Raw genomic sequence first — 15238 nt, forward strand, 5'->3', positions numbered from 1 at the left:
CTGGAGTGCACTGGTGCGACCTCGGCTCACTGCAACTTATGCCTCCCGGGTTCAAGCAATTCTCCTACCTCAGCCTCCTGAGGAGCTGGGACTACAGGCGCGCGCCACCACGCCCAGCTAATTTTTTTGTATTTTTAGTAGAGACGGGGTTAAACCATGTTGGCCAGGATGGTCTCGATCTCTTGACCTCGTGATCCACCTGCCTTGGCCTCCCAAAGTGCTGGGATTACAGGCATGAGCCACCAAGCCTAGCCAGCAATGTTATTTTTAAGCATTTGTTAAGTAAGAATCCTTTCTGATGAGTCTCTGAGTATTTGGAATGTATTTACAGAGTCACTAAAATATAATTCTGGGAAGAAACCAAGAAATTAACATTTTTATTCTATATGGCTTTATAAATCTAGGTCTTCTGGGTCATTAAGGTATTAAGCTTCAGTGTCTTTTTTTTTTTTTTTTAAGTCCTAAAGCAGCAGGTTACTTTCCTGCTTAGCCATTTCATGTCCTGCAAAAGCTAATTATTAATAAACAACAAACTGTTCACCTTTTATTGTAATTACCCAATTACAATGTCAATGTTGGTTGACATTAATTAGATCTTGATTTCTCAAAGTGTATTTATCTAGGTCAAGAAAAACGGGCAGAAGGAAACTTCACCCAAATTATGTAGCAGCGTTAAGCAAATTCAGTTTTTGAGCCAAAATTAAATCATTTGTGTCTTCAAACTTTCCCTTGTAACTTTTCTTATAGCAATGTAATTTTGCATTTTGGCCAAAGAGAGCTATTTTCTTTTGGCAGACAAAATCATGCTTCTGGAGAAACATTGACTTAGATCTATGGAATCTGTTTCCTTTTTAATAGAGCTCTAACAAATAGAACATTATATATTTATTTTTTCCAAGTTGATCCCAAAAAGACCGATATAATGAAAAATTTGAAATTTGCTCTGTAGTACATTTTTATTCAATATACATAAATATGCTCAACTTAAAGCAATTTTCCAAAACAACTAGGTTTTGGCCAAGATTCAAGAAACCCCAGAATGTCTTATCCAAAATAATAAAAAACCATCAATTAAAAATTAAACAATAGTGCTTAAGTGTAATTTTGTTTTGTTTTAGAGATGAAGTCTCACTATGTTGCCCAGGTTGGAGTGCAGTAGCTAGTCACAAACACAATCATGGTGAACCACAGCCTGGGCTCAAGCAATCCTCCTGCCTTAGCCTCCTGAGTAGCTGGAACTAAAGGCACGTACCACCACCGGGCTATGTTTTTTAAAACCACCTTTACACTATTGTATACTCTTGGACATTTGGAAACAAATATATGTTGATTCTCATGAGAAAAGTACTTGGTGGCACACATGAAAGAATGAGTCAATGAGTTTGCAAAACAAAAGAGGCAGGGTGCAGTTATTCCAAAATGATAGAAAACAGCATCATACCTTTGCTTTTGTTAGAAGAGAAATGAAAATATTTCCACTCACGTTTTAAGTGCCAAAATAGCTAATTACTGTTAAAATGTCACCAAATTAGTTTAAAACATTACTCAGAAAATCAGCTATTTCCAACAATAACAATTTTAGTTACCTTTTATAAGAACTATGTTGTAACTTTCATTTTATATATATATATGTGTATATATATATATATATATATATACATACATATATATATGTGTTTTATTGCACTTTAGGGTAACTTTCATTTTTTAAGGGTCTTATATCTCCTCAGGATTATTACAAACCACCTTGTTAAATTTCAAATTAATTCTAACCCAATCCAAATTTTTACTGTTCACATTCACAAGCAAAAAATACCACTGCACATTACACTCATATTTTAGGAATGTGTGCTTCCCCCCCCATACCCCAAAACTGACAATGCAGCCATGAATTACATCCCATTATCTGAATTTATAACACTCAAAATGCTTATGTTCTTCCACTCAACAAGTTCATTAATATACGTGTAATCTCAAAATACTTCATGAACCCTGAAGTGATTCTCTATGGAAGGAGCTTCCTTTGTAAAGTGAATTTGGCTAGTCACCTGCATACCAAAATCCCCAAGTATCTGAACAAATTTCTTGTGCTCCTTTCCAATCCAAGATCTCATTGGATCACGTACTTGGTAAGGTGTTACATGAGTGTGAACGATAATCCCTGTTTGTGCAAATTCTTTCAAAACTTCTGGATAAGTAACCCAAGTATTGCTTCCTCCAGAATGACCACCATCCAGCCAATACATTGTTCTTATGCTTTTGATGAAAGCATCTATGTTCTTGTCTTTCTTGGCTTCTTTCAATTCAAAAAGCAACTGATTCAAAACAACACAACCTTTACTGAATCCAATCAAAGTAAAAGATGCATCATTTAGTGAGGGTGGATAAAAACTCATGGTAGACTCATCAGATTTTTCACAGGTCCTCTCTTTTTCTCCCTGGCAACCATTCGTAGTATGAGAAGAACTGGATCTACAGTTAGATCCTGTGGAGTCCTTATTCCAAACATTCAAACTTTTCTTTGATAAACTATTATGACTTAAATTAAAAGCATTAACTAATAACATATAAAGGTGCTTAAAAGCTCCAAAGTCAGTATTGTGTTCTGGGGCACCAAACATGTTACTTTTTACAAAATTGTCATAGCAGCTGAATTTGTGCAAATGCATTCGGGAACACTTTATCACCCAAATATAACTATTGGGGAACCGGTGGGCTAAAATGGTGGCAACATTTTCTAGACTCCAGTTTTCCCATTGATAATTCTCAGGATGACGAGTCATAATTTCATGGTAATTCTGAAAGGTAAGAAAGATGAAATAAGTATTAAATACATATTTACAGAAAATGATTTCCACAAAAGATTTTCCATTTTTATTGTGAAGAAAGGATATTACAATGACCTATGGTTAATGGCGTTAGAAATGAAAAGTAAAAATCTGTCATTACTATCTAGTAATAAGATTTTGAACAAATCACTTTTTCAGTTTAAGCTCTGAAATCTATCAAGAGACAGGTAAATAAGATATACCTACATGGAAAACAGAAAAAAGTTTTAAAAATTTTAAATCATTCTACTATAAAGACACATGCACATATATGTTCATTGCTGCCCTGTTTACAATAGCAAAGACCTGGAACCAACCCAAATGCCCATCAATGATAGACTGGTCAAAGAAAATGTGGCACATATACACCATGGAATACTAAGTAGCCATAAAAAGCAATGAGTTCATGTCCTTTGTAGGGACTTGGATGAATCTGGAAACCATCATTCTCAGCAAACTGACACAAGAACAGAAAACCAAAGACCGCATGTTCTCACTCATAGGCGGTGTTGAACAATGAGAACACGTGGACTCAGGGAGAGGAGCCGCACACACTGGGGGCAGTTGTGGGGAGGGTCTAGGGGAGGGACATTGGGGTATGGGAAGGGTGGGGAGGGATAACATGGGGAGAAATGCACCTATGCAACAACCCTGCATGACCTGCACATGTACCCCAGAACCTAAAATAAAATTTAAAAAAATGAGCTACAGAAAAAGAAAGTTTAAAAAATTTTAATTTAGAAAGATTAGAGATGTGTTTAACAATTTTTTTTTTAGTATATACATATAATCAACTTTCCTAAGACATTAACTGAAAATATAAATTTGGTTCACTAGACTTTTTGACCAACACAGAATCTTAAAATATTTCCCTAAGTTGCCATTCTATACCCTTCCCTCTTTGGATTCCTCTAGCAATCTGAACAGTATGTTTGATTTCAAATTTAGCATTATATACAAAGCTGCAATGAACATTATAGAAAACTCTTTGTATAAATCCATGATTATATCCTTAAATTCCTAGATATGAAAAAACTAGGTCAAAGAATATTTGTAATTTAAGTCTGGATTTCTACTCTTGCCTATTCATATCCTTTGCCCCCCATCCCCCATATTTTGTGTGAGACAAGATCTGCTCTGTCATTCAGGCTGGAGTACAGTGGTGCAACTATGGGTCACTGCGGCCTTGACCTACTGGGCTCAAGCAATCCTCCCTTGTCAGCCTCCTGAGTAGCTGGGACCACAGGTGCACATCATCACATGCGGTTAACTTTTTTATCTGAATTTTTAGCAATATGCACATTTTCTCTATTTAAAAATTAAAACTAGTAAATACTACAAAAATTCAGTCTATATACAAAGATATAGATAAGATAGAAAAATCATCCATGTAACTACCAATTAGAAATAATCATTAAAATTCTGAGGTCTAGCAGTCCAGTTTTCTCTGGCATACACATTTACAAGTATGTATACAAGGGAGCATTCTTCTCCCCCAACAAGCCATAAGCTTAACATAGTTTTCACTTAAAAATATATTATAGGCATGGTTCCATATCAATATAGATTTACATCATAATTTTTACATATCTAAGGTTAATACCATTTACACTTTCACTGGAAATATAAAAGAGTGCTTATTTTCCCACATCTTTAACCATCCATAATGCTAATGGCTATTAGCATCATTTTTTAAAAATCCTTGCTACTATGATAAAATGATATCTTACTTTTGATTTAATTTGCATGTTTTGATTCCCAATCAGGTTAAACATTGTTAAATGGCAGTTTTCATTTTTCTTTTGTTAATTTTCTGTTCATGTCCTATGATAATTTTCCCACTATGATGTTCAACTCCTTCCTAAGTTATATTTCACTAATATAAGTAGTTTATCCTATATGTTAAAAGTATTAATTCCTGGAAGGCCATCATTTGACTTCTTATGGATTCTGCTATTGCTTTCTGCACAATTATTTTACAATTATATGATACATACAATTATGAAATCATAGGCACTTACATCTGGAAGGGCTCATCCATATCCTTTTAATAGTTAAGGAAGCTGAGGTCCTGGAAACTACGCAGTTATTTATATATTTATTTAGTTAATGAGCCAAAATGAACCTAGGTTTTATGACTCTCGGTTTAGTCTCTACCACATAGAAGGTGCTCTAAATCTAGAAATGTGATATTTTCCTTGATTAGGCCCGGGTTCCATGATTAGAGGAAGGAGAATGCTTATTCTAAGGAGCTGTACACACTAAAATGTAAAGATGGAGTCATTACCGTTGTGTCAAAGCCCAGATCTGAGAACAATGGAAACACACTTTCGTATTCTAAAAAGAAGCACCAGACACCCCTATAGGAGTAGCCCAAACTGGTTCTGCAACCCAGGCTATTATTACCCATGGCCAATTTACAGAAGAGGTAAAAGACTAAGGAAAGAGAGAGCTTTCTCTGAAGAGAGTTTTCATCCTAGTTGGGAATGCAATGCACTACTATCCCTGCAGGAGGTAAAGGGTGAAAGGCCATGCTTCTCCTCTTCGGTTAGGCAGGCCACAGAAAATCTCTTGGAGAGTTTAAGGAATGCTTACTACTCCATAGTTAGATGCTTGCTGACCTGCAAAAACTCAAGAGACCCACTCCAAACTGCAAATGAAGTAAGGAACAAAGGATTTTTAGGAAAACTTGATATGTGTCTCTAAGAGTTTGGAGACAAGTAATAGATTCAAGCTATGTGTTCTGCCCTTAAAGCAGAGAACTTCTGCTATGGTTTGAATGAGTCCACCAAAGTTCATGTATTGGAAACTTAATCCCTAAACTAACCATGATTAAAGGTGGGATCTTTAACAGGTGATTAGGTCACAAGGGCTCTGCCCTCATGAATGGATTAATGGTTCTTGATAAAGGATGAATTTGCCCTCTCCCCTCCCTCCCCCACTCCCTAGTGCTCTCTTGCCCTTCTGCCTTCCACCATTAGATGACAGGACAAAAAAGCCCTCACCAGATGTAGGCCCCTCCCAACTACCAGAATCATGAGCTAAATAAACTTGTTTATTATAAATTACCCAGTCTCAAGTATTCTGTTATAGCAGCACAAAACGAACTATGACAATTTCCATCAAAAATGGGACAGGAGCAGGAGTAGAAGGCTACAGTCTGCTATGACGGCACCACGGCACTCCAGCCTGGACAACAGAGCAACACCTTATCTCCAAGAAAAAACAAAAACACAGGGTGTAGGGACATCTTAGCTGTACATAAAGTGCACATCTGAAATAAGTAGGCTAGAATGATCAGAATAGGATCCAGCCTAAGTGAGCTGCCTGATAAAGCACAGGAAGTTCCAAAATACATGACCAAGACACATCACTTAGGGCATGATCATCTATAGATTCTAACCTTTAGGAAAGCAAAATTTTTAAAGAGTTAAAACTGGAAATGACACAGATGTTTATGAACTGCTGCATGGATAAACAAATTATATATCCATACATAAAATACTATTCTGTAAATAAAAGAAACAGACTACTGGCTGGGCACAGTGACTCACACCCGTAATCCCAGCACTTTGGAAGGCCAAGGCAGGAGGATCACTTAACCCCGGGAGTTGGAGACCAACCTAGGCAACATAATGAGACCTTCGTTTCTGCAAAAAACTTAAAACATTAGCCAGGTGTGATGGTGCATGCCTGTAGTCCCAGCTACTTGGGAGGCTAAGGTAGGAGGATTGCTTGAACCTAGGAGGTTGAGGCTGCATTGAGCTATGATCACACCACTGCATTTCAGCCTAGGTGACAAAGCGAGATCCTATCTCAAAAAAAGAAAAAAAAATATGGATACAGATAACAATATGGATGAATTTCAAAAGTATTACATAGTGAAAGAGGTCACACGCAAAACACTGCATACTACAGACAAAGAAATTCTAGAAAAAGCAAAACTATAGTGAAAGAAAGCAGATTAGTGGTTGGGAAAAGAAAACTGACCATAAAGGAGCATAGAGGCACTTTTTAGGATAATAAAGATACTCTACAACATGATGATGGTGGTTACATAATTTCAACACTTGTCAAAATTCAAAAAATTGTACTCTTACTTAAAGGGGCTGGGTACAGTGGCTCACACCTGTAATCCCAGCACTTTGGGAGGCCCAGGCAGGCAGATCACTTGAGGTCAGGAGTTCGAGACCAGCCTGGTCAACATGGTGAAACTGCATCTCTACTAAAAATACAAAAGTTAGCCAGGCATGGTGGCGTACACCTGTAATCCCAGTTACTCAAGAGGCTGAGGCATGAGAATCACTTGAACACAGGAGGCAGAGGTTGCAGTGAGCTGAGACTGCACTACTGGGCTCCAGCCTGGGCAAAAGAGCAAGACCCCATCTCAAAAAATAATAAAAAATAAAATAAAATAAAGGGGATAAATATAATTCTATACTCTGAGGCTTTAAAAAGATAACTCAAAATGGAAAGTACCTACTTTGATCTTGATCATCCTTCAAAATCATTACAGCTGGATAAGAAAAACATAGATACCTAAAGAAATACAAATTACCATCGATATATGGTTTGCTTGTGTCCCAACCAAAATCTCATCTGAATTGTAGTTCCCATAATCCCCATGCTGTGGGAGGGAACCAATGGGAGGTAACTGAATCATGGGGGTGATTACCCTCAGGCTGTTCTGGTGACAGTGAATTCTGACAAGATGGTTTTTATAAGGGGCTCAGCCCCCTCTTTGCTCTCATTCTTCTCTTTCCTGCCACTATGTGAAGAACAGCATGTTTACTTCCCCTTCTGCCACGACTGTAAGTTTTCTGAGGCCTCCTCAGCCCTGGGGAACTGTGAGCCAATTAAACCTCTTTCCTTTATAAACTACTTAGTCTTGTGCATGTCTTTATTAGTAGCATGAGAATGGACTAATACAGTAAATTGGTACTGAAGAGAGTGGGGTGCTGCTATAAAGATACCTGAAAATGTAGAATTTGGAAATGGGTAACAGGCAGAGGCTGGAACAGTTTGGAGGGCTCAGAAGAAGACAGGAAAATGTGGGAAAGGTTGGAACTTCCTAGAGACTTGTTGAATGGCTTTGACCAAAATGCTGACGATGATACGGACAGTGAAGTCTAGGCTGAAGCGGTCTCAGATGGAGATAATAAACTTCTTAGAACTGCAGCAAAGGTCACTCATGTTATGGTTTAGCAAAGAGACTGCTGGCATTTTGTCCCTGCACTAGAGATCTGTGGAACTTTGACCTTGAGAGACATGGTTTGGAATCGGAACTTATGTTTAAAAGGGACACAGCATATAAATGTTTGGAAAATTTGTAGCCTGATTATGCCACAGGGGAAAAAAAAAACCATTTTCTGAGGAAAAATTCAAGCGGGCTGCAGAAATTTGCATAAGTAACAAAGAGCCCCAAGTTCATTGCCAAGACAATGGGAAAAATGTCTCCAGGGCACCCTCTCTCATCACAAGCCCAGTGCCTAGGAGGAAAAAATTGTTTCGTGGGCTGGGCTCAGTCCCTTGCTGCTTTGTGCCGTCTTGAAACTTGGTGCCGTGTCCCAGCTGTGACCAACATATAAAGGGGCCAGCATATAGCTCAGGCTGTTGCTTCAGAGAATGCAAGCCCCAAGCCTTGGTGGCTTACGAGTGATGTTGGCCCTGCAGGTGCACAAAAGTCAGGAATTGAGGTTGGGGAACCTCTGCCTAGATTCCAGAGGATATATAAAAATGTCTGGATGTCCAGGCAGAAGTTTGCTGCTAGGGCAGTATGGAAAAGAAATGTGGGGCTCACATTTCCCCACTGGGGCATTACCTAGTGAAGCTGTGAGAAGAGGGCCACTGTCATCCAGACCCCAGAATGGTAGATAAACCAACAGCTTGACCGTGTGCCTGGAAAAGCCACACTCAACACTAGCCATGAAGGCAGCCTGGAGAGGGGCTGTACCATGAAAAGCCACAGGCGGGGAACTGCCCAAAGCCATGGGAGCCCGCCTGTTGCATCAGTGTGACCTGGATGTGAGACATGGAGTTAAAGGAGATCATTTTGGAACTTTAAGGTTTAATGACTGTCCTATTGGATTTTGGACTTGCATGGGACCTGTGGTCCCTTGGTTTTGGTCCATTTCTCCCGTTTGGAATGGGTGTATTTACCCAATACCTGTATCCCATTGTATGTAGGAAGTAACTAACTTGCTTTTGATTTTACAGACTCATAGGTGGAAGGGACTTGCCTTGTCTTAGATGAAACTCTGGACTTGGACTTTTGAGTTAATGCTGGAATGAGTTAAGACTTTAGGGGACTGTTGGAAGGGCATGATTATGATTTGAAATGTAAGGACATGAGATTTGGGAGGTGCCAGGGGTGGAATGATATGATTTGGCTGTGTCCCCATCCAAACCTCATCTTGAATTGTAGTTCCCGTAATCCCCATGTGTTGTGGAAGGGGCCCAGTGGGAGGTAACTGAATCATGGGTGAGGTTACCCTCATGCTGTTCTCATGGTACTGAGTGAGTTCTCATGAGATCTGATGGTTTTATAAGAGGCTTCCCCCATCTTCGCTCTCATTCTTTTCCTTCCTGCTGCCATGTGAAAAAGGATGCATTTGCTTCCCCTTCTGTCATAATTTTAAGTTTCCTGAGGCCTCCCAGCCCTGTGAAACTGAGTCAATTAAACCTCTTTCCTTTATATATTACCCAGCCTCAGGTATGTCTTCATTAGCAGCTGAGAATGGACTAATATATTTAGCTTTCTTGTAATTCAAATGATAAAGGACAAGTACAGAATTTTTTAAAAGGATATACAACAAAAGACGACTGCAAAAGGAACATCAAGAAGTGAATGGGAATTAAAAGGACTTAAAATTATATGAATAACCAGTTTTAATTAACACCAAATAATGAAACAGTATCAAGATAGGTGAAGCCTCAGGCTGGGCGCTGTAGCTCATGACTATAATCCCAGCACTTTGGGAGGCTGAGGTAGGAGGATCACCTGAGGTCAGGAGTTTGAGACCAGCTTGGACAACATGGTGAAACTCCGTCTCTACTAAAAGCACACACACAAAAAATTAGCTGGGTGTGGTGGTGTGCGCCTGTAGTCCCAGCTACTCAGGAGGGTGAGGCAGGAGAATTGCTTGAGTCCAGGAGGCAGAGGCTGCAGTGAGCCAAGAACACACCCCTGCACTCCAGCCTGGGCAATAGAGCAAGACTCCATCTTAAGAAAAAAAACCAAAAGATAGGCAAAGCTTCTAACGCTATCTTACAGAATTCTGTTTAGCCCTAATCTGTTCGATATTTATTCAAATTAAGAATAAAGCTATAACAAGAACACTTGGCCAGGTGTGGTGGCTCATACTTGTAATCCCAACACTTTGGAAGACTGAGGTGGGAGGATCACTTGAGCACAGGAGTGGGCAATATAGTGAGACCCCCATCTCTGTAAAAAATAACAATAAAAGAAAATAAAAGGATCAACACAATAAAAAGATGGGCTATATTTAACAGCAAAAATTTCATAAGGATAAATATTAGGCTCAAAAGAATCAAACATAGAAATAAAGATGAGGAAATCAGCCTAACAGCATTTTATACAATAGCCAACACATTTCAAGCACTTCATGCATTGTTCAAAGAAACTCACAAATACTGATTTATGCAACAAGTCATCTAACGCACACCTACTACATGCCACTCTCAAGCATCACAGTTTATATCAGTGAAAAGACACGAGCTTATATTTTAGTGGCAGAAGGCAAACAAAACTCAAAACGAAAAGTAACTAGTACAGTAAATCCAATAGGTAAAAATAAAGAAGAAAAGTTGACAGGAAGCCTATGTATACTGTGATTATTAATTAGGATGGTCAGAAAAGGCCTCAGAGAGGCAGAGTCTTGAGCAGACCTGGAAGAGGCGAGGTAATAAACCTACAGATATCTACAGGAAGACTCTTCTAGGCAGTATGCACAAAGCTTTTTAGGTATTGTATAGTGTGCCTGACATGTGTGAGCAACACCGAGAAAGGCAAAGAGGCTGGATTAGAGTAAACAGAAACAGGAGACCAAGTCTGATAGGTAACAGGTTGGGGAAAGATAGAGATAATGAAAAGCCATGCAAGACAGGACATTAACAGGAAGGACTCTGGCTCTTACTCTGAGTGACATGGGAAGCGACTGCAGAGTTTTGAGCAGACGTGGAATGATCTGACTTACGTTTCTAAATGGTTATTCTGATTACTTTAGATACACTGAGAAGGTAAAGTCACTAGATTGATGATATGAGAGGTATGAAAGAGATTTCTAATGGATGACTTCAAGATTTCGACCTTGAGCAACTGAGAAGGTAAAGTTTCCGTTAACAACATAAGAAAGACTGCATAGGAGTAAAGATCCAGAGATTTTAGGTTTTGGATATCTATTAAATATCCAAAAGGAAATAATCATGCATATTAATTTGTCAGCCTAAAGTCTGGGGAGCGTATGTAGGCTAGATACATAAATGTTGAGAGTTGTCAGTGTACAAGTAGTGAGTAAAGCCATGAGTGAAAGGAGTGAACACAGACAGAGGAAATGTAGAAGAAAAGACCACTAGGATACACAATAATTTTTAAAGTCACCAGAGAGATGAGAAGGGATCAGAACTCACTGAGTATTCACATATTTAATTTCCATTGACACCTTATAAATTATTATTCCTATTTTATAGTTGAGGTAGCTGAAACAGATTTAACAATTGTCCAGGGATTTTATACATAAAAAGTTCTAAATCAGCAGGGTTCAAACACAGGCAATCTGGCTTCAAAACAAAAAAAGCCTCAAACTGTATGTAAGACTTTTGATTGTATCCTGGTTGTTACACTTTAAAAATATTTTAGGAGGTGCTCAATAAATGTTAATTATCATTATCATCATCATTATTTTAAGAATGTATGCAATAATTGTTCCACTAAATTATAGTCATAGTCAGAAATGTCACATTCTATTTTCCCAGCCTGAGCCACAAGGGCACCAAGTGAGTAAATGACGTTTTTTCTCTTAAATCTAAATACTACTTTTCTTTCCCCGTTTTCATTAGCAGTCAACTAAACCAATTATTCCGAGGGCAAAAGAAAATACTGTATATATGTATGTATGCATGTACATGTGTGTGTGTGTGTATCTTAATCGTTATTTGACTCAGAGCATAAAGTCTCTAAGTATGTCATCTTAAACCATCAATTTTGAAAACAAACTGATGTAGTTTCATAGTATAAGAAACTGATCTAGGCCAGGTGCGGTGGCTCACACCTGTAATCCCAACACTTTGGGAGGCCAAGGCGGCAGATCACTTGATGTCAGGAGTTTGAGACCAGCCTGGCCAACATGGTGAAATCCCCACCTCTACTTAAAGTACAAAAATTAGCCTGTTGTGGTGGCGGCACATCTGTAATCCCAGCTACTCAGGAGGCTGAGGCATGAGAATCGCTTGAGCCCAGGAGGCGGAGGTTGTAGTGAGTCGACTGTGCAACTGCACTCCAGTCTGAGCAAGAGAGCAAGACTCCGCCTCAAAATAAATAAATAAAAAACAGAGAAACACATTTAGCTACATTCTAGCTTTACCTGTCTAGAACTTTCTATGATGATGGATATGCTCTATGATAATGCCATATATCTGTGCTGTCCAATACAGCACTCACAAGCCATCTGTAGCTACTGAGCACTTGAAATGCAGCTAGTATGACTGGGTAACTAGATTTTTAATTTAATTTAATTAATTCAGATAGCTACATATGGCTAATGGCTACCATAGTTAGATAATATAACTTTGGATTAAGACCCAGTTTTCAGGGCAACAGAACCACTGATATTTGCTTGCAGCTATAAAATAAACCTAATATGCAAAAGCAAAAGTACAAAATGAGGTGAGCATCAAAACACTGACATGCTTAACAATTATTGTCCCTTTTCTCCCACCAGTCCCCACTCTTTTTTAGGGTTACTGGGTTGATTGGTTGGTTTTTAATTACTGCCACCGTTTTCTGAACACTACGTGCTAAGTTAATTTAAAAGCCATCTCTCTGTTCCCTGCCCAACACACACACAGAATCCTCTGAGAAGCCAAATTACAGAATGAATATACAAGACCCGTCTTATTTCCTGTCTCAAATTCCGCCTCTTGGAATCCTGGACTGACAGGTGGCTCTTTCGAGATCGTAGCCCTCCTGGGACACCTTCCCCATGCGGCTCTAAGGACACAGGGCGCCAGGGGCATGGAAGGCGCGGTTTTGGATTTCGTGGAGTAACGGTAAAGTCACCCTCATAAGTGAATGTGTAGGTGTGTTCAGATGAGGAAAGGAACCCGGCAGCAGCCATAAGGGAAGGATCTAGTGACCGCGTACGACACGACACGACACGACAGGAGGGAACAGATACCCAGGCAGGCCCCGAGTTACCTGCACATCCCCAGGGAAATAGAGAACGTGATGCTGGGGCGGCGGCTGCGGCTCCTCCTTCGCAGGGTCCCCGGGGAGGTCCTGCAGCTCCAGCCCCTCCCCGGCCGTCGCCAACAGGAGCAACTCGTTGCTGCGCTGAGGATCTGCTCCGGGCACAGTGGACAGCTGCAGGCACTGCCGGCGGCGCACCTCGGCCGACAGGGAGCATCGCGCGCCGCTGCTGCTGCCCGGGTTCATGGTTCTGGCCTGAGAGCAGCACCAGGCGTTTCCGATTCCGAGCTGCGGCAGCAGGAGCAGCAGCGGCGGCGACCGCAGGAGCCTGAACCCCCACATGGATCGCTGCCGCGAGAGCGGTTCGGAGGTGGAGGGTGGCGGGAGGGGGCTTCTAAGGGAGGGACTTCAGCACGCGGCCCAACGGTCGGCGGCCGCAGCCCCGCCGGGAGCCGGCGCTGGGGCGACGACGTCAGAGGCTGACGTCAGCGCGCAGCGTGCGTAAGGAAAGGAAGGGAGGGGTGTGCGCGCAATCGGGTTTGGGTTCCCGTAGGGAACGATGGGAGTGGCTTGAGGAAGGACGTTTGTGATTGGCGGGTTCTGCCGCGACCGGGAAGTTCAAACGGAAGTCTGGGGAAGAGCCGGCAAAGTGCCAAGACTGGAAGAACCGAGTACTACCAGCTGCAGCTAGCGACGGTTGCGGCGCATGCGCAGCAGCCCGAGTGGCTGCAGCTGGCCGTTCAATAATCTGTAATGTATAGACTTCTGCGTATACCAAGCTCCCCGTTTCTGTAGGTTCACTTGAGATTTATCTGGTTTTTCAGGACTTAAAAGGGAGACAGTCTCAAATATGTGAGTAATTCTGTTCGTGAGAAGTCTTCTACATTCCCTGGAAGAAGGGAATCTCTCTCCTCAAACCTTGAGTTTCTTAAGTAGAATTATTGTAGATACACGAAGATCGCTATGTTCATGGGGAATTTGTGGTTATTTATAAAGCTAATTCACCTCTGCTTCGTAGCGAGAAACAGGGCACATGGTCAAGGACAGGAAAAAACAGGGCGAAGCACTATGCATTACTTGGTGTTCTGCAACTGATGAGATTTGCTTTTTGGAGGTTTTCAAAAACTAATTTAAACAGTGTAGGAAAGTCGTGTTTGTCCATCAACGGTCTGTGTCCAGTTGAGTAGGAATAAGATTTGACGAAGTGTATGCTCACGCCTGTAATCCCAGCGCTGTGGGAAGCCGAGGCAGAAGGTCACTTGAGTCCAGCAGTTTGAAACCAGCATGGGTAACATAGGGAAGCCTTGTCTCTACTAAATTTTTTTGTTTTTAATTAGTCATTCATGGTGGTACGTGCCTGTAGTCCAAGCTACTGGGAAGGCTGAGGTGGGAGATTGGATCGCTTGAGCCCAGGAGTTGTATGCTGAGATGAGTTGCGATCTCACCACTGCACTCCAGCCTGGGCAACAAAAGCAGACTCTGTCTCAAAAAATAAACTAAAAACAAACAAACAAAACAGGAAAATGTGTACATGCGAGGATGACATCCAAGTACTTGCGAGACAAAGCACTGTAAAGAACCTTTGGGAGAGAATGTTAAAGAGAATTACAAAAACTACAGCCAATATTTATTGAGGGTTTACTATCGGCCAGAAATCTAAGCACTTTATATATAATTGTTCTGAGTGTATATATGTGTATTTAAGCACACATACTGTTTTATTTGGTCTACATATGCAAATATTAACAAATGTCTTGGAGAAGGAACATAAATGAGCAAGTTGTGTGTGTATATACATACATACACAGTGACAGTATGCTAACCTACTGTGGTATAAATTATTGCATTCCATCTGACATCAAAATATTATTATCAACCAAAAATTATTCAATTAATTACTAAGGAGATCTGCTTTCTAAAATAACTGGTTAAAAACAAGTAGAGATTAATTACACAACAATGAGTATATAATGACATTTAGGCA

At 40.4% G+C, this 15238-nt stretch overlaps 1 protein-coding gene across 1 annotated transcript; it reads right to left on the reverse strand.

Moving 5' to 3' along the window:
* Positions 1-1668: 1668 nt before the first annotated feature.
* CUNH2orf69 (chromosome unknown C2orf69 homolog) lies at positions 1669-13764 on the reverse strand. The gene is made up of 2 exons (XM_032278752.1): positions 13264-13764; positions 1669-2798 (listed from the first exon to the last, which is right to left on the reverse strand). Exons 1-2 carry the CDS (start codon positions 13594-13596, stop codon positions 1974-1976), a joined length of 1158 nt encoding a protein of 385 aa, XP_032134643.1. The 5' UTR covers positions 13597-13764; the 3' UTR covers positions 1669-1973.
* Between the last annotated feature and the right edge of the window lie 1474 nt (positions 13765-15238).

The sequence above is a fragment of the Sapajus apella genome, unplaced genomic scaffold (genome assembly GCF_009761245.1).
Source record: "Sapajus apella isolate SASKATOON/1434 unplaced genomic scaffold, GSC_monkey_1.0 scaffold10, whole genome shotgun sequence".
NCBI lineage: Eukaryota > Metazoa > Chordata > Mammalia > Primates > Cebidae > Sapajus > Sapajus apella.

What these genes read in the sequence shown, in the direction of transcription:
- CUNH2orf69 (XM_032278752.1), bottom strand. Translation starts at nt 13,596, where the DNA reads ATGTGGGGGTTCAGGCTCCTGCGGTCGCCGCCGCTGCTGCTCCTGCTG. An exon ending in ATTTCCCTGGGGATGTGCAG is followed by an intron (nt 2,799 to 13,263) that starts GTAACTCGGGGC and finishes CTTACCTTTCAG; the next exon opens with AATTACCATGAAATTATGAC.